General features: G+C 34.0%; 1 protein-coding gene and 1 non-coding gene across 2 annotated transcripts in view; one reads left to right on the top strand and one right to left on the bottom strand.

Annotated features, from left to right (window-relative positions):
• LOC138710321 (importin subunit alpha-3-like) overlaps positions 1 to 23,525 on the bottom strand; it is a 56,352-nt gene extending 32,827 nt beyond the window's left edge. Inside the window, exons 1-5 of the mRNA XM_069841129.1 lie at positions 23,430 to 23,525; positions 23,168 to 23,338; positions 10,531 to 10,633; positions 9,617 to 9,821; positions 5,058 to 5,218 (exon numbers count right to left, since the gene is read on the bottom strand). Coding sequence (XP_069697230.1) covers positions 5,058 to 5,218; positions 9,617 to 9,821; positions 10,531 to 10,633; positions 23,168 to 23,233 — 535 coding nt within the window. The 5' untranslated portion in view covers positions 23,234 to 23,338; positions 23,430 to 23,525. The remainder of the gene's footprint in view (positions 1 to 5,057; positions 5,219 to 9,616; positions 9,822 to 10,530; positions 10,634 to 23,167; positions 23,339 to 23,429) is intronic.
• Positions 2,150 to 2,221, top strand: TRNAN-AUU (transfer RNA asparagine (anticodon AUU)). The gene has a single exon. It is a non-coding gene; the product is annotated as a tRNA-Asn (tRNA).
• Positions 23,526 to 24,148: the final 623 nt, after the last annotated feature.

Raw genomic sequence — 24,148 nt, 5'->3', positions numbered from 1 at the left:
ACCAGGCGAATAATGATGAATATGATAATGAACTTGTGTGTTTTTATATTCACCAAAAGCTACTCTTCTCTTTATGACGTTTGAAATTTGCACCATGAAAATGCCCTACCTCGCACTACCAAGTGTGGTGATGATATACAGAGTACATCAAAAATCGACAGCAAAACTTCAGGAATGGATTCCTCATATAGAGAGAAGAAAAAAGTGTATTGCAACATCTTCCGGAAGTGCATAATTACAGAGTTATCAAACTCACTAGTTGGATCACTCTGTTCATGTATCAGATGAAGTGATTTCCTCCTGCCTGCTCGTCTTCGCACTGTGTGCCAAAAATGCATAGTGTAGTCATACAGTCTTAAGGCTGCCACAATGCATGCACACAGACAGAACTACACAGATTTCTTGCACATTACTTTGCCTGATTGCTTGTCAACGTCTATTCTTCCTGCATGATGGTGCTCCCACATATTTCAGTCTTTCTATCCGCAAGCACTTAATGCACATTATCCTGGGCGCTGGACTGGTGGAGGTGAACAAATTGCTTGGTCACCACACTCTCCTGATTTAAATCCCCTGTAATTTTACCTTTGGGAACACTTAAGACTCTTTGGTATATTCGACTGCTGTGCGTGATGAACTAACTCTCTGTGCATGCATTGCGACAGTCTGTCAGACAGTACACACCAGCGAATAGGGATTATAAAGAATGGACACTTCGCATAGGTGCCTTTGATGTAGCCGGACTGATTTCAATGACCTTCAAGCCAGCTAGAGCATGAGATTCTGCTTTCTCCCTAGAGTTGGCGCTGACATCACACTAGCTAGCAGTCGACATAGCAGAAATATAACACATATAATTAATACATCTAGGTACATTATGTACTCAAATAAAATAAATTGGATCCATTAAATAATAAATCCGTCATTAACTGTAATGTTTAGACTCTACAGTTCCTTTATAATGAGAGTTGAGACGTTGACCCCAACAACAATTAAAATATGTAATGATTTGATAGCACTGAAAATGGAAAAACAAAACCCTTATGAGAAGTAAAACCATATACCTATATTATATTATATACAAATATTAAACGAATTTGATACTTAATTTTATAATGTATTATATTATTTTATAATAAAATTTATTATATCTGAAATATAAAAAAATATTATTACAACTAGTTCGTCATTGTGAAATAAGGAAAAGCTGTTAACTTGAATTTATTTGAAGCAAAGCGTCATTGGATATGCAATAAGGTAGGCGATGTTTGGATCCTATGTCTCAACTCTATACCCAATTATTATCGTAGCATATGCTCGATTACACTAACCTCTAGCGCTTGAAAGTGGAACTAAACGCCGGTGCACAGAGAAACAAAACACAGGAAAATTCGCTCAGTGTCCATTCTTTATAATCCCTATTCCCACACAGACATTTTGATCATGTTCAGCACTCAATGTGGAGACCTGTATTCGGGCAGGAGGTCACTTTGAACACAGTGCTCCAACTGGTAAGTCTGATAACTCTGTAATTATGAATTTTCGGACCCATGTTGTAATACACTTTTTTTTTCTTCTCTCTATATGAGGAATCCATGACTGAAGTTTTGCTGTCGAGTTTTGATATACCCTGTATAAGGCAAAATGAAACTCAAAAATCATTCCTCAACAACTTATATAGTCCAGACCTAGGTCTGTCTGACTTAATTACTTTTAAACATCATATAGGATGTTTTCTTTATATATTCTATTGATTAAATTAAATAACCCATGTGTAATTTTTTCGGGAGTAATTTATTAAATGTTGCTTTTTCCGTAAATTAGGATGCAATGTATTATGAAAATGATTATACTGAAGATTCTATAAATCCTAGAAATTCCGTATTTATATCCTTTTGAAGTGCAACAATTGCACTATTATATACTAATTTTTAGTGTTCAATCAAAACATAAAATGGGCCCCTTTTAGGGGTTATATTTTTAAAATATGTTTTTATATATTAGGAGCCTATTTCTAAAAAGGGGAAAAAATATCAATTTTAAGTCACACGGAGTCAGTGTGCACTCGAAGTTGGTTGCTTGACGGTTGTCAGCCCACTTTGAGGTCTGTGGATATAGAGGGAAAAATTGGATCGGTGTCGGTTAGAGTTCCCGGGTAGCTCAGTGGTAGAGCGTTGGTACATTAAACCAAAGGTCCCGGGTTCGATACCCGGCTCCGGAACGATTTTTCCCTCGAAATTATTCAAATCAACTTTACAGGGAGTTATACCTGAAATCTTGATTTGCATTAGACAAAATTATCTCAAAAAAATATCCAAAACAAAAAATGCAGAAAGTTACAGATACACTCAAACATAAAATATTTATCACAGAAGACACAACTTAGCTGAAAATTCAAATAATTCCGATATAATACAGGAACTGATAGACATATTCCATGAAACAGACGACAGAAATAAAAAAATACAAATATCAACAATTTTTTTAAATTGGTCCTACAGTAAAGTTCAACAACATTTTAATGTCATCACTCACATTATACGAATTTCTAAACAAGTAGCAGCAGAAAAGGGGATTTTGGCTACCCCTAATCCTAAATCAGGAAAAAGTTTGGGAACATTTATAGTAGAGATGTTTGTTGAATTTTATAATTCTGATGATGTGAGCAGGGTTATGGCTGATAAGAAGAATTGTGTTTCGGTTAAAAAAGATGGAAAGACAGTTCACAAACAGAAAAGATTAATACTATGTAATCTTAAGGAAACAAAGAGCAATAACAGGATCTCAAAATAGGGTTTTCAAAATTTTGCGAACTCAGACCAAAGGAATATGTACTCCCTGGAACAAATGGCACGCATGTAGTTTGTGTCTGTGCTCATCATGAAACTGTTAAATTAATGCTTGATGGAATTAATATTTCTCGTCTCACTGCAAATTCAGAACCAATTCTCACTATTTATAAAGACTGTTTGTCGCAAATGATCTGCAATCCTCCATCATCCAACTGTTATTTAAAGAAATGTGATGCTTGCCCTGGAAGTTCCAGGCTGGAATTGAAGAAATAACAGTATTTAAGATAACTCTTTGATGAACAGTCTGTAGAAGAAATTACCTACAGACAATGGGTCACAGTGGGTCGAACAAATTTAGAAACCCTGCTGTCACCAGTTGAGCACTTCCTAGCTAAATTGTCCAACAAACTATTAAACTTACTGCCTCGCACGTTTATAGCACAGCAGCAAAATTTGTTTTTAAGGGAGCACACAGAAAACTAGTATATGGAGAGAGCATAGTGATGTTATTTTTCAGAAAATTATGCTTTTGTTATCCAAGATTTGATACAGGGAATCCATTGGAACAATAATCAGGCTACAATCCATCATTTTGTTGCGTACTACAAAGAGAATAATGAAATTAAACATAAGGATTTTGTTGCCATTTCAGAACATTGAAAATATGATACAGTGCTGTACATCTTTTCCAGACCAAACTAATACATTTTTGAAGCAGGAAATGGAATTTGTAAACAAAATAGTTTACACGTCCGATGGATTGAGTGCCCAATACAAGGATAAAACAAATTTTTCCAACATATGTCACCATGAAGATGAGTTTGGGATTCGTGCTGAGTGACATTTTTTCGCTACATCACAATGGAAAAGGGCCTTGTGAAGCTTGCTATGAAAGCTATTGTTCAACCTGGTAATATAGACCCTATTGTAACATCAAGGAAACTCTATAACTGGGCTGAGAAAAACATTTCTAATATTCCTTTTAAATTTGTTACCATTAGTGAATACAAAAAAACATAGCCATATTTTCTACTCAAGGTACCACAAACAAAAGTGGTACGAGGTACCTTACACCATCATTCTTTTGTTCCACTGACAAAATCTCAGGCCATAATAAAGAACTATTTTCACTTCAAAGCGAGAGTAAAGTGGTGGACATTAAATAGAATTGGTTGTAGGTGATTAGTTTTAAAAGTGCAGTGTTGCGTAGACTGTATTTATCATTCTTGTGTATTTTACAAAAACAATATTTAAATACAGTACTATATTACATAAATTATGTGAAAGAGTGATATTCTGACCGTAAACAGTGTAAAGTGGTCACATGACTCTCATCCGGAGCTACACCTGCACATCATCTTGCAACAGTACTTATGCAGCCCGCGAACTCAAGACGCACAGCTTGGCGAGTCATTTAATTATTCTTCAACAGCTCAGAGCAACATTCTGATTTTTTTAAGGGTGGTTAAAATAAATAATTTCAAGGTATTTAAGGATTTTTTCTGTAATTTTAAAGTAAGCCGCTGGCATTAAAACATATTTTTTATATGTTTAAATGCTTTTTTTTTTTTTTAAGTTAACAAACTTATATTTTTATATTATTATGCGAAGAACAAGTATGTACTGTCACCTTCAAATTGAGACAAAGAGCAAATCTCTGTGGTGATTATTAACGGAGATAATCACGTTTAACTATAATGATGCGCTAACTATTTCAGAATCTTTGATAACACATATCTACTACCACAATCGAGATAGACAACAATAATAAAATACGTATTTATTTTTTCAATTCATAGAATGTGTAAAATTTGTTTTATCTAAATCAGAGACATTAAGGTCAATTTCTAGTTTAAATTTATGCAATTTGACGTGGAATGACTCAGAGAGGGCATTAGTGGCAGTATGTTTTTCTTACATGTTTGCGGAGTGAATAAAGTTTATCATGGAAAAGAGTGCTTAAAATGTTTCTTTTATTAGTTACCTACTCTCTATTAACTACGAGATTATCTAGTGTGAATGGTGATTGCAAGAAGGAGTTTTGGCATGATGAGACCAAGGATTCCCCATGGATTATCTGACATTGTCTAACAGTGCAGAAAACCCCAAAAAAAGATCTAACTTTATAATCAGTGCAAGTGGGAGCTTTGAAAAACATAATTACTTGTCTGTATATGAGGAATACAGTTTGTTGAACAATCCTTATACAATGACAGTTTTTAATTACATTGGCAATGAACTTACAAAGTAACAAATGTTACATACCTAAAGCCCACACAGCCTGTTCACAAACATTCTGATGGGACGAAAGGAGAAGAGTTAAAAATAGGGGCACAGCCCCAGCTGCTACCACAGCCTGTGTCTGTGCAGATGTTCCACTTGCAATGTTCGTCAATGCCCATGCTGCTTCAAATTGAAGAGATGGACTGAAATAGAATGTCTGATGTATCAATATTCACCATATCACTAATTTCTACTTCAAATTTCTTAAATCTGTGACTACAGAAGGTCAATTACACAAGATAAAATAATTCCTAGTGATACAATAACTGTACTGACAATTACTAACATACATTGGAGAATGTCACATGAGGCCATGACTCTAAATAGACGTGATAAGATTAAAGCAGGTAAAGTTCAAGTTAAGCATCAGAAAAGTAATACAACGTGCAAGAAAAAATTATAAATTTTTTAAAATTAATGCTAATTGCGGAATATGATATAATCACTATTTGTTATATAAAGATTATTTACTTTAATTCAGTCACCAATTCCACGAACTTACACGCTAATTATCATGTTCCTTGGAAGTTATGGCTCAATACAGAAACAATATTACCGGTACTTCTATTTGTTCAATTGTGTAATATCCTCTAACATATCTAAAATGTTTAACAGGCACAGACAAATTCAACACCTTATTTTTAAAGTGTGCAAATCTTCATTACAAGCAGCTAAAAATTAGATCATATGACCACTGACACATTTTTAAGTAAACCAACATACAGATAAAAGTATTGAGTTACGTGAGAGTTGGGTTCCAGGATATCATTATTTTGCTGTTTTAAAGTAGTTCTTCACCTACTTCTGTAACAACGAAAATAACCTCAGAGCTTAGTTCTAGTACAATGACTCATTGTGGGCCACATCTACAGGATTATTGGCAAATCCTGAGGCAAATTTAAGCTCTCATATTTTGATCTGTTAATCCTCGAGTTGATAGTGCTCACTCAACTGGCACAGAGTGTTGAGTGCAGGATCTTATCTTGCATGTCACATGACAGGGCAGGGATTCATGGGAGATGGCAACTCAAAATAAATTCTCTCTTCAAGTACATACCATTGTTTCTTAATGGTACGTACGAAGTTTAAGTTTGCACACTCTTATAGTTAGTTCGGACAGCTAATATTTTTACATTTGTCTATCTTGTGTGAGGGGAGGTTCTGACATGAGCTTATTAGCAGCAGTTTCTTTGGAGTTAGAATGTGAGCTCTTCAATGAGAACCTTGGTCCATTTTACAGCTGGTGATTATCATTATCATTATGTGTTATGGGATTTAATCGATTAATCTGATCGATTAACCAATCAATTTCTGTTGTAAGATTAATCGATCAAAAATATTTAATGAATAATCAAGTCGATTAAAATTAATTGGTTGTACTTGATATTAATTATTATTTTGTTACACTAATAATTCCGACAATATTCGTCTCCCAGAAATTGCTTACTACAAAGCAATGCAGGTGCCAGGTATCATAGGGCAAATCTTTGCACAAACACTTCAGAAAGAGATGGAGATATGAGGACAGTGAGCTTGTCTGCTTCTATTGAAAGTTTAAACACAATGTGAAATCCTTATTAAGTTTTATGGTTTTTTTTCAAGAAAACTTCCACCTTGTCAGCTCGTCTTCTTAGCATATGAAATACATACTTTTCTGGGATTCGCCTCCTCATCCCTTAGCCATGGCTACACCACAGTCTACTATATATAGTCGCGAAGCTCAATATGTAGTAAAAATGCAAACACGGATAGTTGCCCACCACTAGGATCGCTACTATCGCCTCATCATTGCAGATCTCTCTCCTAGTAGACAATAAAATATGTTACACTTTTGTTGTGTTCTTTTAGAAATATTAACACCTTCCTTCCATCATTGAAATATTAAATGCATAAAGTTAATTTATTATTTTAATGAAGTATATTAAATTCCATCATAAACTCGAAGATACCTGCAAGAAATAGGTTAATATTATTTTGGTTTGTGCAAAACGAACTGAAATTTACTATAATCGCTTCACTCATTCAAGAATATAGCGATAATTAACTATGAAACCAATAAATATTAATTTGCATTTCCCTTTACAACAATAACAATGGAAATATGAATTAATGGAGTAACTTACGTGTACCAGTACTTGTAGTGTAGGCTTACGTAGTTAACAAAGTGGGATGAGGTTAAGCAATAATAATCACACCAGAATTGGAAATAAAACGTGATCAATAAATTTTATTGTAACAGACTTTTTCTACGTCTCTAGTAAAGTAGCAAATAAAAATAACAACAAAATTAACAGCTATAATTAAAAACATATCCTTTGAAAAAAAAAAAAAAAAAAAGAGTAGGCCTAAGCAATAATAATCCCACCAGAATTGAAAATAAAACGTGATCAATAAATTTCATGAAAACAAACTTAATTTTTCTACGTCTCTAGTAAAATATTATTATTCCAATTATTGTATTTTAGCCATTAACATTTTCATTACAAACAATAACGAACATTTCACAAGCATCAATGTGAAATACGCAACGAGCTAGCACTCGATGGAAATACGACACAGTCCAAAGTCGACCGTAGACAGTCTATTGTTTCTAGTTGCTAACCGCTTGGAGCGCTTTATCACGAGATTTGCAAAAAATCACCTCAAGCTTCGCGACTGTATATAGTATACTGTGGCTACACTGTGTGCAATTATTGTAACTATCTTCTTCTCTTCCTAAAATTTTGTAATCCAATTACAACAGTTTGCTGTTTTGACTGCTGCACTTTACTGAGTTTGTAGATGAAGCTTGTATATTTAGTTTGCTAAAGAAAAAAATCAGATTGCTGTGGTCTGTTAAAAGTGAAAACTCTACTATGTCATATGAGAATTTGAGAGATAAACTCGGTGATATGTTTGGATTCAAACTCAACGATTGTGGAGAAGTGCTTGACAAATAAAAAAGTTTTTGGATATATACTTGAGGAAAGGAGAATCGCCAAAATATCTCCCATATATAAAAAAGGAAACAGACAAGACTGTTTTAATTATAGAGGAATAAGTTTACTGAACATATGCTATAAAATTTATGACAATATTTAAAAAAATCGTTTATAAACATAATTGTAGAAAATGTTATTTTGGATGTTCAAAATGGATTTAGAAAGGGAAGATCCTGTTTCGACTGTATATTCACTCTCAATTATTTGAAAAACATATAGAATTCAATATCCCAACATATATAGGTTTTATAGATTATGAAAAAGCTTTTGATATGGTAAATAGAAGAAAATTATGGGATATAATGAGAAATAAAGGTATTCCACAACATTTGATCACGGCTATTAAGTTTATATGTAGGCAATAAAATTGTAATTGAAATGGGTTTTAAATCAAGAGCAAAAAAAGGTAATAATAAAATTGTGTGTCAGACAAGGGTGTCCTCTATCACCTTCTTTATTTAATTTATATATAGACGAAGTCATTTTAAAATGGCAGATCAGTTTAAATAAACATTTCAAAATAAATAATAAACTGTTAGATCATCCGAAGATGATCTACAAATACCATTTTTACATTGGAAGAAATAAGTGCCAATTATAATTTAAAAGAATCAAAGAATAAAACTAAAATTTTAGCATTTAAAGGACATGATTCCTTAAGAGCAAAAATAGTAATTGATAATACAATTTTAGAGCAAGTGAATAGTTTTAAATATTTAGATTTTAACTTATCCTATATGAAAAGTGAAGACATTAATGACAAAATAAATAAATTCAATCTGATGTGTGGCACTATTAAAAGAACCCTTAAAAATACGAGAAAAGAAACAAAAATGAAATTTTACAAAGTAATGGCTGTTCCTATATTAATGTATGGATCGGAATGTTGGACGATCACTAAGAGACAAGAACAAAGATTGGAAGCAATAGAGATGAGATTTCTAAGAAATATAGCAGGATATACTCTACTAGGTAAAATTTAATGAAATGAAGATATAAGAAAAGAATTAAATATTTTCAAACTCACTGATTGAATAGTTAAATATAGGAACGCCTGGAAACAACATACTGATAGAATGCCAGAAGAAAGATTTCCAAAACTGTTGTTAAATTATAGACCTTATGGAAAGAGAAATATTGGACGCCCACACAGAAAATGGTCTGAACAATTATAACAATTCTAGCTTTCATGAAACCGGAGCGAGCCTATGGCTTAATCCTTGTATGGTGATGATGATGATGATTATTATTATTATTATTATCATCATCCCTTTTGAGTTAGATTGTGTGCTCTTCAACGAGAAACTTAGTCCATTTTACAGCTGGTGATTATTATTATTATTATTATCATCATTATTATTATTATAGGATGTCTGTAAAAGATCTTCAGTTCTGGCTTCTATACTTTAGGGTACGTTAATAAAGAACTCAGTCGTAATAAAGAATAATTGAGCACTCTTTTTGAATAAAACACCTCTCAACATTACTTGTAATACAGTATCCAAGGACTCAATATAGATGAAATGTACTGTTCTTTGTCAATTTACAAGTAACACTTACTTGTCATGGCATTCAAGGCAGCGAACCAGAATTGGAAGTATCCCACTCTCAATAAGGGCATCAATCGGAGGATTGCGGTCCGAGGACAGCAACTTGCGAGCCGACTGGACGGCATTCAGTTGAACAACAGGATTATCACTGCCTGCATTAGCAACTAACAGTTCCAAATTTGTGGTAGCCAAGCTCCTTTCAATATCATCCTCGTCTGAAACAGATCACAGACAGAATACATAAAGCAGCAAATTTGTACAATTCCTCCATTATGCTGCAAGCAACCTAATCCAGTATTCGTAGGTTCAATCCCAGCAGAAAGAGATTATATTTACAGGGTAATAAAATCCTTAGTATGATTTCCTTTAAAATCTAAGTAAAGAACTTGTTATTGTTAATACAGTAAACAAAATAACATCACCATTTTCTGTTGTTTTTCTTGTACCGTACAGGCATTTCATCTGAAGGATAAAAGTTTAACAGGGATATTTCGTTAACTATTTGCATCAGAAACATGAGGAAAATGTCATTATTATTCTAATTTTATTTAGTTTAATTTCTGCTACACTTATGGCTATTGTTCCATAAAAGAAATTAAACTTTGTGCTGAAAACACACTCTTTTCTTATTAATATTCATTCTCTATAGGCTATATTTGAGAGCTCATGTTGTTGTTGAGGATGAGTTGTGTACACAAAGCTGACTGTTGATTTGCTTTCTATACATATAGAATTCATTGTTATCTACTCGAGAGTATTATTACAAGTAAATTCGAATCGCATAATGAATCACAAGTTCTTTTACTTCTACAAAACTGAAATGTATTTCGAAAATATCGTCCTAGCAACGTTAGTCACACAATTTTAATCTGACTGTAATTTGTATGTTTCTGAATGACAAAACCTTGTAAATAGCTTCCATACCTGTAGAGTCTGCTACTGGAACATTTCGTCTTTTCTGCAGGGTTTCTTCTCTCTTGTTCTTTCTAAGTTCTACTGTCACTTCATTTCTCCGCCTTCTCATCTCCTGAAAACAACACAGCAAACTTTACATACCAAACTAAAGAGAAATTTCGACCTTACAAATCTATTACAGATAACAACCAACATAAATTCCAATTTCTATTACAAACGTTCATAACAAAAATCACGTGTATCCACAAGTTCATGAATGTTATTTATGGTTGTGTGTGGCTCTATATGGCTTTGCTGTACGCAGAATTGTCAAGCTAAATGAATCTGAGCATTCTCCATAACCATTTTCCTGTCCTTCAGAGACTGCTGTATAGCATCCAGAAGTGTACAGCATTGGGCCATCTTTCTTCACTCATGCAAAGATATGACCACCTACTGTCTATCCAATCTATCACATTCTTCTCCACACTTATTCTCTCCTTACATCCTCATTCCGGATACCATCAGTTTAGAAAGCTAGGCATTCTGTACTTCATAATAAAATATTCTAATTGAAGTTTTTTTTTTTGTGCAATGGCAGGGCCATTAACTTGCCACTATTTGCCCCCACTCTATAGAATGTCACTGACTAACAACAGTAGTAGTTCCCAACTATTAAAAAGGGAGGATTAATTGTGTAAAAGTTACGTGTATATCCCATAGTATTATATTGTGTAAAAGTTGTGTGTACATCCCACAGTATTATTTTTTCAGTTAATTGATTCATGCTACACAAATGTTATGGACTCTATTTTTTTTTATCGTAGCTGAATTCAAAGATACAATTGCAAAACTTAATGAAATCTATAATATTCGAATGTAAGACGTCTACCTAATATAAGTGAGGGTACAATGCTTGCTTTATCTCCTTGAACCAACAACCATTACAGATAATCAATGGATATTTATTTCTTGTATGTAAATACCAGTAAGTGTTTTATATGCGACCTAGCTACTAAGATATCAGTTACCATAATGACGAAACAGAAAACTAGAAACATACTGTACAATGTTATCATTATCAACATTAAGGTCCTATGGAAATATGTGGTTACATATAAATACATTCTGATATATATTACTTTAGAAGCATTTTTAATACTTCTTGAAGCAAAAATTAGTCAGTTGGAATAACGTATTCAGTGACAATTTCTCGCTCTCTCTCTCTGTCTGTTTTCTTCCCAGGTGTTAGGTGAATTTTCCACTCAGCTTCGAGTAGAATTTCCTAACATTAAGAAGACAATCCCTATAAATTTCACAATCTAATACTACAGAATCTCAAATCCTTCCCTCTTTTAATTTTTATACAAAAAAAAAAAAGGATCGGAAAATGCTTTTTAAAAGAGTTTTTAATAATATAATTCGTGTTAATACAGTCTACATTTACTTATTATTAACCTTCATAAATAAGTTCATATCATTAAGAAAGATAACACAGAACACAGCATAGAATCAAATGTTAGACAGTAGGCCTAAGTGATGTAGGTATAAAAAATATTTGCTTATTTTAACTACATCAAAATCCCACAGACTAATAGAAACATTTATAAGCTCAGAATACGAAAATTACACTTTTACTACAAAGAAAATAGAATACAATAATTGATTTCAACCAATAATGTTGCAATTTGGTATTACATGGAACATCACCCATACAAAATTCCATTAACTTCGGTTCAAAGAATGGGGAACAGTCTGAATAACTGAATGGAGTCACACATCTGTACTGTTAGATTCAGGTAGCTGTCCTTTCCTCAATGAGGTTCATATCCAAATTGTGGCAATGATAATGCAGGTATAAGTTGTATGAATGAACTAAGCCTGTATAGGCTATTAAAGCTATTGTATCAAATAATAATTACGACTGATGTCATCCTTGGAAGCTTCTACTCTTAATCTGGTATATTAAATTCACAATGTTCCTTCAGATTGTGCGACATTTTCAATTACCGACACTAACAGTCTGGATGGCTGTCTATTCTGTTGAATCCAATCAGTGAAAAATTGTGTAAAGGGCATTCAAACATACAATATAATCGTTTGATAAGAAATAAACACGACCACAGGAAACAAGACTCCATATACCTACATCATCAGCATGAGAGCTAATATCTTTGTGTGTGTAAGAACACTAAACACAGGAAGTAAGGCCATTCTTGAGTGAAGCCAGAGTTGATTCCTGACAGATGTCGGTGTTGTCAAATCTTGCAGGAAAAGCACATGGTGGTATGGTTAGGATGCAAGTTATTACAGGACAAAAAGACTTTCAGAATTTCGTTTTTCTATAGATATTCTTGCAAACTATAAGTTGAACATGTTCTCAACTTCAAAAGTTTTGTTTGAAGATGCCACAGTTATGAATACCGTATTTACAAGATATTTTACATAAAACATTATTTTCACTACAATATTATCAAACTGCTTAAAAGCTGAAACATTATATGTTAAGTCCTATTATTATAATAATTAAGTTATTTCAATTACTTAATTCCAATAACTTCAAAAACTTAAGAGATTATTAATTAACAATGTACAATAATTTATTTTAACAAGAATTAAGCTCATACGGCTCATAATAAAAGGCTTCAGAGAAAAACACTTTGAAATGCTTGTAAAACCAAATGATTAAATTTTGTGACAAGTTGAGAATGCTGTGGATATAAAAGCAGAAGCAAAGGCTGGCTGTTTATAACCAGTACATTTGAAAATCAATAGATTTTTAACTAAATCAATGATATGAAAAATTGTTTCCATGAAACATATTTTTTGCTCAATGTTCCTTACCTTTCCTTCAATAATGAATACTACTAATATATACTAAGCAGATTTCACATATTTTCAGAGTAATTATGTATGTATAGTCTACAGTACGAAGATGGTTGGAATCTCATAAGTGACATCAATCATCCATCAACTCATGAGGCAACTCAGCCAGGAGATAATGGGCTAGGGTGACCAGTTCCTTTTCCCCTTGGAATAACTAGTGGGCAGTTAATTACTTAGAAAATGTCTGCGAAATATAATATATAATTTTAAACAAAATTATCAGAATATGCTTTATTGGAAAGTTCTCAGATTAAAAATTAAGAACATAGTAATATGTCAACTATTGCAAGATATCTTCTACACTTAGCCATTCTGCTCATGAAAAACTTTTTAGTAACAAAGGCCTTTTTTTCTTCCAGCCTCCCAACTAACATTATATGTATTTCTGGATTCACCCATATGTACTATATGCTCTACCATCTCAAACATCTGGATTTAATGTTGCTAATTATGAGCAATTCTGCAATGTGACTTACTCCATTCTCCTGTAATTTCATCCCTCTTGGCCCCAAATATTTCCCTATGCACCTTATTCTCCAATACCCTTAACCTCTATTCCTCTCACAAAGTAAGAGTCCAAGTTTCACAACCATACAGAACAATCGGTAATATAACTGTTTTATAAATTCTAACTTTCAGCTTTTTTTGAGAGCAGGTTGGATGACAAAAGCTTCTCAAGCATATAATAACAGGCATTTCCCATATTTATTCTGTGTTTAATTGTATTATACAGTGTGTCTGGGCCATATGTTCATGATGACTGACCGGCCGCATACCTAGTGGGAGGCCACGCTCATGCCCCTGAAATGGCAAGCGCGCTCGTGCAATTTAACTCATTAAAACTTAGGTATACATAACACATCATCATTCGGTACTCACCCTGCTCACAGAAGATGCTGTATGTGATATCCATTTTCTTGTTCGCATATTTCACACCTTCTCAAGAAATTGTCATTCAAGTCCTTCATTATTTACTTTTCCTAACACTCAATTACAAAAATTAAGCCTGTGATTGTAATCTTGGGTCTGTAATTCATGACATGATGGAATTGTGTATGGTTTTAGTTTCATTAATTTTGTTGCCACTCTCACAGATGCTTTAGAAATCCCCATCTGCTGTGCTAAACGTCTCAGAGACTTGCATGGGCTATGCTCTAATTCTGCACCAATTTCATCCAGTTTTTCCTCCCTAAGAACATGGCATTCTTGTCGTCTTTTTCCATCACTTACAGAACCTGTTTCATTGAATCTATTTAGAGCGTAGTGAGTGGCCTGTCAGAAAATTTACGTCTGAATTTTCGCCTCGTTGAAGCACACGATTTTCTATTTTGTATATGTGTTGTATACGTAAATACATTCCCTTAATGAATATCTGTTTACAATGACAAAATGATCTGCTCTCCATCTCAGCTAAACGAATACTGCCAGAGATCAAGTTACAGATAAACTGTTTTAATTATAGACCTATTAGTATTAACATGAATGGGAATGGCTTTGACTAGCTGCGCCAGCATACACGGCCTCACACCAGGCATGCAGCCGGTCAATCATCGTGCCGAGACGCACTGTATAGCTAAGACCTTTCATTATTGATAACACAAAATATCTACATCGAAGACAGAATCTCAATCAGAAGTCATACTTGGATACTGCCTAATATCATCTGTAGTTTAATTCTATATTATAAGTCTACAAAAGAGAAAAAGGAACTGGCCACCCTACCCCATTATCTCCTGGCCTAGTTGCCTCATAAGTGGTGCCTTCTTGGTATCACTTGTGAGATTCAGACCTATCTTTGGACAGTCTACAAAAACACTATGATTAATAAGAAATCACTCCTACTACTACTTACTACTTCAAAACAGTACAAGTAATCCAAATTCGTATAAGCAATCTCAACATGAAATAAAATAGGCATGTAAACACTAATGGCAATGAGAGAAAGGTCAAAATAGCCATATTAGCAACCACATCCCAATGAACTTCACAGCATGCATTCCCAATCAAATTAAACAATACAATTCTGAACAGTAACTTATAACAACATAAAAAAGAGGCGGTAAAAAATTTTAACACAATCTTTAGAATCATTTATTCATCCAAACCATCACCAGTGACCTAAACATGTCATGGGAACTACAACTATAAAATTTAAAACCAGGGACTATGCTGGGTCACACTGTAATACACAGATATTTATTTGAAAGGCATGTTGGTCCGACAAGTTAACAAATTTAAAGAAATAAATATCAAAAGTCCTTCAATAACTGTCTATTCAAAATACAAAATATTACATAGGTTACATGAACGTAGTCAAAGATACGTTCATGTAACCTATGTAATATTTTGTATTTTGAATAGACAGTTATTGAAGGACTTTTGATATTTATTTCTTTACAGATATTTAATCAGTTCAACCTCTCTTTGCAACTTCTTAAATTCTAACAAAAAACCTCGGAACACATTCTCATGGATCTTTTCGACAACACAGAATATATTAACCAGTTAATGACACTATGCTAAAACAGAATGTATGAAAACCAACGACATAGCTATAACTCAATCAGCATAGACTCATCAAAGGCACTAGGCCTACTGTCAAAATCTCGTGACAAAGGTATAGTAGTAGAGCAAGCACACGTGGTGCCATTTCCCCTAAAATTCTCCTTATACCTTTCAAATCCTCTATTGTCAGTTCATTTCAGTGACTCTGAATAGTCTTCATATCTTAAGAAGTATTATTAATTGAGGAATTACCATTCAGTCCAACTCAAAAATTCGCCACTTTAAACAGATGAAGACAAATGTGCAGTGACAGTTCTATCCATAACACAAACTGAGTATAAACTTTTATTTCGTGATGGATATGAAAAATAACAGACTTCAACTACCATGTAATATCAGGATTGTTAGACTCTATAAAATGACTAACGCTAGGTTTCATATCTTTCAAGTGGTTCTACAGTGAACACTCCTGGCGTTTCTGTAGCCTACCAGCAGAAGAACAACTGTCATTGCTACTGTCATTGCTTGCAAGAGCAAACTCAAGGCACTTAGTATACTATGTTTTATTAACAAATTTAATAAGTTTTCAAAATTGGACATCTCTGTTTTATGACTTACCACTAAAGATTCTGAATAGACTAGTCTTCCAAGTTCGTTTACCCTTATCTGCATGGCTGGTGAATTTCCTAATGCTTAGCCTATTTCATCTCTCTTGACTATTGTTTATATTATCCTTTAGATATTGGCTTTGTGTGCATGCCAAGAGAGGGAATGAGGGAAAGAGAAAGATCACGTGAAAGCTGCATGATAGGTGAATCCCCGTTCCTCCTGTCAGAAGCCTATTAGATAAGATGATATATTAAACATAGATGAAAATAGAAGTATTAAGAATACATATTCCTTCCTTACATAAAATTGTTACACATCTTAAGGAAGGATTTTACAAATTACAATGAGATAAACTGAATTTTAGTGTTTCTGGCCCATAATATATTTCGTTATAAATACCTACTTATGTCAAAAAGAAGGTAAAAAATCAAAATCTTACACTGTTTATTTTTATCTGTAACTTCTAAGTATTAGTAGAACTAAGCAATGACTGGAAGTGCAGTATAATAAAGGAAATAATGTATTTAGTAAAAGTGATGCTAGCCAGAGTTGATCTCTAACATTTGCTAAGCATGTGATGGCAAAACATGTGCAGGTCATAAACAGTTGATGTCTGCTCCTGAAGTACTTTGCGCTTCTACAGCAACCCTACACAACTACCAAACAATCCAAGTTCTTTCACTGTAGAGCTACTTTTGCTTTTCTGTCTCTCAATAGGAACTTTTTTCTCAAAAAGATGTCATACGAGCTGCCAGTATTGTAATAAAACTTAACACTTACGGTGCATTATTTTATGAAATCTAATTAAATAAATTACCTATGCACTGTTAGTTTATAATCTCTGTGATAACCTTAAGCAAATGCCAAGTAAAAGATTTAAGAAAACCTTTGTATTTTTTATACCAAAGTACTAGGTGACCAATCTGTATGTCACAATCTAATGTTGTTATTCTGAGTGAGAGAGAGAGAGAGAGAGAGAGATATTCGGTCTATGACTAGAAGACAACAATCGTAGGTACTGCACAGGTGATGTAACAGCAGCACGCTGTGTATTAGTAGAAGTGACTGCCGTTTCACAAACAGAATGGTCGGATAATAATTTATATGTCGCAAGTTTTATTTGAAAGTTTAAATAAGAGATATGTTTATTATCAATAACATTACCACTATCAGGGACAGACAAATTCCAGGTGCCAAATCACTGTGGCACCTATGTATCACGTGGGGTTTTTTTTTATAGAGTTCAGAATTGTTCAAGGCTTTGATTTCTTTTGTGTTGCTATGAACAGTACATAATGTGAATCAAAGCAGTCGCAAGAAGAAGTTTGATTGTGCTCTTTAGATTAGTACTGCTGTAATTCTTGGGCATCTCAAGATAATTTTCACATAGCTTTTGTAAAAGGCACAGAGCATCTCTAATGTATGTTTGCATTACATAGATATTTAACAATTTTTAATACAATTCAGTAAATATATCTTTATATTAGCTCGAATGGTTTTCTCATTATGTGTGTCGGTAAAATGGGCTGACTCTTAGAAATTTTGGACTTTCGTCTATCCCTGACTATTACTATTTTTTGTCTAATCGACACGCAAATTTACTGTTTGTTTAAAGTTTCAACCAAACTTCAAACCTCTGCAGGAGAGCAATTCTAACTCCCATAATAAATGGATTACACATACTAAAATATCAAAGATATGATAACATCAATATCTTGTCAGAAATTAACTCCAACTGGTTGCACTCTCAGGTAAAATATGTAGGCTATATGTGAATTTGAGTCTTTAACGTTTTTGATGTCGTTATAAGTATTTTTTTTTATTTTGGCCTGAGTGGATTTCAGAATTTTATTTGATTGCTGTGCTGTTCGAGAATGGTTATATTCAATGTGGATGTAACAGAACTGACGTCTGATTTACGTTTCGTTATGGACTAGGTGGGTTAAATGAGAGGAAAGCTAAGTGACATGAGACCAAGGTATATGGCAAGGTTAATGGATTATTGAGGGGATATTTAAGTGACGTGAGACTGAAGAATGTGAAAAGGTTCGAACAACGAGTTATGATTTGAGTGATTCAAGTATGTTTTCTGTCCCATGTGTATTGTATTCAAAATTTTCTAGAGCTCCTTCAGTGGAGCAGCGTAACCTGGAGTGAGACTAGTGGCCAACAGGCTTGGAGCTCACATATTTAGTTTGTACAGCCCCCAACCCCTTGCAAGGACGCGTTTTGCGTACCTTTTAAATTTGTCCTCCCAATTCTCTTTCGATTTTTCGATGTGTATTGTGGGAGACAATGAAGTTGCATCTTTTCATACAAAAGGTAATTTCCTAGTATCAGTGATTGGATATGACGTCATGTATTATTTCCAAGCTGAGGTACATGACAAGATTAGTGGGTTAGTTGAGGGAATTATTTAAGTGATATGAGGCCGAGAAATTGTGTAGTGTGAGGAGATACTGAAGTTTGTGTGTAGTACAAGTAGGCCTATATTACCACTATTATATATTAATGAACTTTATATTGAGTTTATGATACAACTATTTATAAATGTATTGATTAACAGTATCATTATATTTCCTTTGAATGTCCCAACCAAAAACTCCAGTTTCCAATATGGAACGCCTAATGTCTTTCATTGGTGATGTTGCCATCTTGAGACGTTATAACTTCTGTGTAAAGCAGTTTTCATAAGCAGGTATCATAATGTATACATTCCCGAACTTGCAATCACTAAACTGAAACTCAGCAGAACTCAATTCTCACATTAACCACTATTTTAAATCTTACTTCTCATGTTATTTACCTTGTAAACAAGCTCGAGGAAAAAAGAATGAAGTAATTACTTAAATTTCGATAATTTAATTAAAACATAATATGATCATTTTAAGCTTCTTAATTGTTTGTAACGTAAGAATATATCTGAGATTTAACCTTCACATTCCAAAAATTATAAATATTATACTGAATTGTTGGCTTTCTCATTCATGCTAAACAAAATGCACACATCATAAAATAGTACACTAATGTCCGAAGAGCAATTAAACTGTTCCTAAATTCTAAGTGACAGGAACTTCCAGCTTTCAGTATCCATAGCAGCACCATACAAATTCGATTGAAATTAAATAAAATTACCAAGAAAAACCATTATCTCTTCTCAATTTTAATCAATTTCCCTCTTTCTATCTCACCATTTAACTCTTTCTTACTCCCATTTTCATTATCTTCCTCGTCTCTATTTTTCTCTTCTCATCTTCAGCTTCTTGTTCAGAAGATGTCTTGCCATTGATGGTGAAGTCTACAAAAATATGTTTCATAGATTGGTTTTACCTTCATCTTCAAGTAGTCAAAAGGGTGACAATTATATTTTACTTGTTGTGGTTGTTACAAGTGGCTAACAGAATGAAACAATCACTTGTAGCATATTAGCAATTACAGTCAGTGAATATGGTGATAATTTCTACGTATATGAAGAGACAACTTGGCGAGTTTAATGTTAAAACTTATCAACAAAGTAAAATTGATTCGATTCGTAAAGAACTTGTGAAATATATGGACAATCAACTGTGATATCTTTCACGTATCACTGCTACTTGTTACCCTCAAAATATCAGATTCCCCACTTAGAATGGCTTCTGAAGTTTAAAACAGGTAATTATGTAGCAAGCCTTGGCCAGGCCACAACCTTCCCGCAGTAGAAGTCCAGGACATGGGCTACACTTTTCTGTGGAGAGTCTGACAATTATGTCAATCATAACAAAAGTTGAAAATGTAATTGAAATATAATTACGTATCTAGGCTATTTGGGAATGTATGTTCCTTGATCTCTACTGTGTGACAATGGCCAGGCCGATACCTACTATATAATTATCTAAAAGTATAGTTAAATATGCAGTAATTAGCAAGAGACCGCCGGTCTTTTACAAGGTATGTGACAAGGTTAGTGGGTTAGTTGAGAGGATATCTAAGTGATGTGAGGCCGAGGAATATATGAACAGATTTAAATTATTTAAAATCCTCGGCTGCATGTCACTTAGGTAGCCCCTCAACTAACCCACTAATTTTGTCACATACCTTGTAAAAGACTGGCAGTCCCTTGCTAATTACCAAATATGCTACTTCAATTACCTAGGTAAATTACTCCATGCTATCTCCATAAGGTGATCAGATAAGTATGCCTATAGGCTATAATTTCATGTCAACATAAGCATTATAATGTAAGAGTACCTACATGTAAGCCTGCCTATATACTTCTATACTTAAATACTAAGTTATGTACGTTTAAAATATAAAAGTTCGGAAAGCTTGATAGGCTGCTTCTTCTTCTTCTTCTTCTTCTTCTCCTTCTACTATGGTACTACAGCCCAAATCGGGCCTTGACCTCCTCTATTCTCCTCTTCCAATCATATCTGTCCAGAGATGTTCTTTCCATGCCGTTACTCCCAAAACTTGTCTAGCATCCACTCTCACTGCATCGGCCCATCTATCCTTTGGTCTGCCTATCGGTCTTTTACCATATATCCTTCCCTCCATTATTTTCTTAGGTATCCTCTGGTTCTCCATTCTGTTGATATGCCCAGCCCATTCCAATCTCCGGAGTTTGATGTGTATCACTACATCCATATCTCGATATTGTTCCATTACTTTCTGGTTATACCTTATCCTCCAATGTCCATTTTCATTAACTGGTCCAACTATCCCCCTCAATATCTTTCTTTCGAATGCACCTAAGGCTGATTCCATCTTATTATTCATTACCCAAGTTTCACATCCATAACAGAGTACTCTTCTAATCATTGTTTTATAGATTCGAAATTTAGTTTTCTTAAGTACAAATCTTGATTTCATGATATCCAATAATGCAAAATATGTTTGATTTCCCTTCGTCATGCGTGTTTGTATATCTGTCCATTCTTTTTTATCATTGGTTATTACTGACACAAGATATTTAAAATCCTTCGTGGTTTCAAATCTTTCTGAACCTAACTGTTGATTGGATATTAGAGTGTTTCTGGACTGTATCATCCACTTTGTCTTGATGTTGTTAATGTTCAATCCTATTTTTCCTACTGCTTTTCAAGATCTTTAAGTGTTTCTTCTACTTTGGCTTTTGATCTACCCATAATGTCCAAATCGTCTGCATACCCAACTACTTGTACACTCTTATACATCAATGTATTATTAATATCTATATCTGTTTGCCTTATCACCCAATCTAGCGTAATATTAAATAGCATTGGTGCCAATCCATCCCCTTGTTTCAACCCATTGTTAACAACAAAGGCTCCTGATATGCCACCAAAAACTTTGACTTGTGCTCTAGTTTCCAACATTGTCATAGTTATTTTTATCAGTCTTATTATCTCTGTTTCGCTAAGATTCTATATAACCCAATTCTACTTACGCTGTCATAGGCTGTCTCGAAGTCTATGAAAAGGTGATATAGGCTCAAATTATATTCCCAAAATTTATCTGACATAATTTTGACTGTGTATAATTGATCTATGGTGGATCTACCTTTTCGAAAACCGGCCTGATATTCCCCTATTATATTCTCATAATATGATTCCAGTTTCCTTCGTAATATGTGAGTAAAGATCTTGTACACTATGCAATGCAATGATATACCTCTATAATTATGACAGTCTAGTCGATCACCCTTCTTGTAGAGTGGGCATATTATGGCGGTTTGCCACTCTTTGGGCATTATTCTCTTTTCCATATCTGTAATATCAACCAGTGGATCGCCTTTTCCACTGATTCTCCCCCTGCTTTAATCAATTCTGCTGGGATATTGTCAATGCCTGGTGTCTTGCCATTTTTTAAGCTTGATAGGCTAGTGTACGGAAAACATTCCAGGATGACATAACAGAACACAATCTCATTTTGTATGTGGCAATAAATGAAGTGTTTGATACGGTACGTACTTCAAGAAACTTTAGTGTAACGAGACAATACATTTTCCTTACCATTATGCTGTGTGAATTTAACAGTTATTACACACATTACAGTATCAATAACTAACTTACTTTAAAATTGAAATGTATCTTCCACATGCCGAAATAAAGATACTGTACATTTCGTAAACTGTCCGAACACTGGTTGAACCTCGTGACGCCAATAAGGCATCGTTCATGAGGCAACTAAGCCAGGAGATAATGGGGATAGGGTAGTCAATTCCTTTCCCCCTCCATTGCATACATCGCTGACTAGTAACATCGTTCACTAATCAGACTATAATGAAATAATTTACTATAATGCAATAAAAAAATATTAGCTTCACAAGCCCACAATTTGATAAAGCTACGTATCATAGACACAATGCAAAACATGGTATGTACATACGAGATAATATATACTTTAAACTCCACATGAAATAATAAAATATAAAAGTTACACATAAAATGTAAAATCACTCTTAACATGTGACATTTATACCTATTGCATTCATATTGCATGCATATTCCTGAATGGCCAAACATTAAACCACATATACATCGTACAGTGTTAAAAATATCATTCTGAATATGGACACAAAGTCAATCTCCTCCAATGCATGCTCGCAAATTTGGTACACTTTCAACGCAGTGTCCTGATAGTGTGGCAGTAATAAAAGGTCCTATAAGTGAGTATAAAAGTTCTCACTTCTTCTTTAATCATTACTTACTTCCTGATCTTTTCCTTTGTTCTTGAAAACCTGCATTCTGTTCTTATTTAGTGGATCGGACGCCATTTTTAACTAAATTCGAGAGCCAACCTCCTTCCGTTCAAAATGCCGGTGTCGCACGAGAGCAAAAATCCTGTGACGTCACGAACTTTCACAGACTAGTAATAGATGCTAAAACATAACAGATCTATTTAATTTTTTGTACAAATATATTTCTTGCAACTTAATATTACACATTACACTTATTTCAGAAATGTATTACACTAGAACATTCAATATTGTCACTGGATTTATCACACATTTGACTACAAACATGGCGATAATAATAAAGCGAAAAATGTTTTGCCACAGATAATCACCGGTGTACTGGCGGCGTACGTTCATGAATGTTGAATGTGTATTGTAATCATGGTGATGGTCAATCGTGGTTAATAATATAACTGCTTTTCAGAGAAGCTCAAAATTGTTTGCTCTGTCCTGAGGCCTTATCGCTCGCAGCAGCTATATCACCAGGGGAAGAATAAGGTTTAGCCTGAATTGAATTGCCGTGTTGGTAGTTCGTTTAATATTAAGGAAACCCAAACAAACATTATTTCTGAACTATTCTCCCGTTTAGTTCTATCACAGTCTAATATATACAGTCGCTCAACTTCAACATTTCTTTGCCAACATTCGCGATACTAGCGCCCAAGCGGCGGGCAAGGCACTGGTCAAAGGGTTGATACAATCTCGTTCAGCCAGCACGTGCTTTAATGTTTAAATCCTCCCCTTTTTATTATTTTCAAGTTTACCTGAGCGGTCGAGTTTACCCCAATTTGCGGTATGGAAAATAGTTAATTTCTCAGGAAATAGGGAGAGGAGTTCACCACCCGATGTACCCTACGAGATATGCCCTACAATTTTGAAGCTACTAATTTTTACTCTTCTCACAGGAAATATAGAGTTCCAATGATTCATAAATATATTTAGGAATAAATTGAA

The sequence above is a fragment of the Periplaneta americana genome, chromosome 12 (genome assembly GCF_040183065.1).
Source record: "Periplaneta americana isolate PAMFEO1 chromosome 12, P.americana_PAMFEO1_priV1, whole genome shotgun sequence".
NCBI classification, from domain to species: domain Eukaryota; kingdom Metazoa; phylum Arthropoda; class Insecta; order Blattodea; family Blattidae; genus Periplaneta; species Periplaneta americana.
Note: the sequence above shows the minus strand (reverse complement) of the source record. Positions and strands in the feature narration are given on the sequence as shown.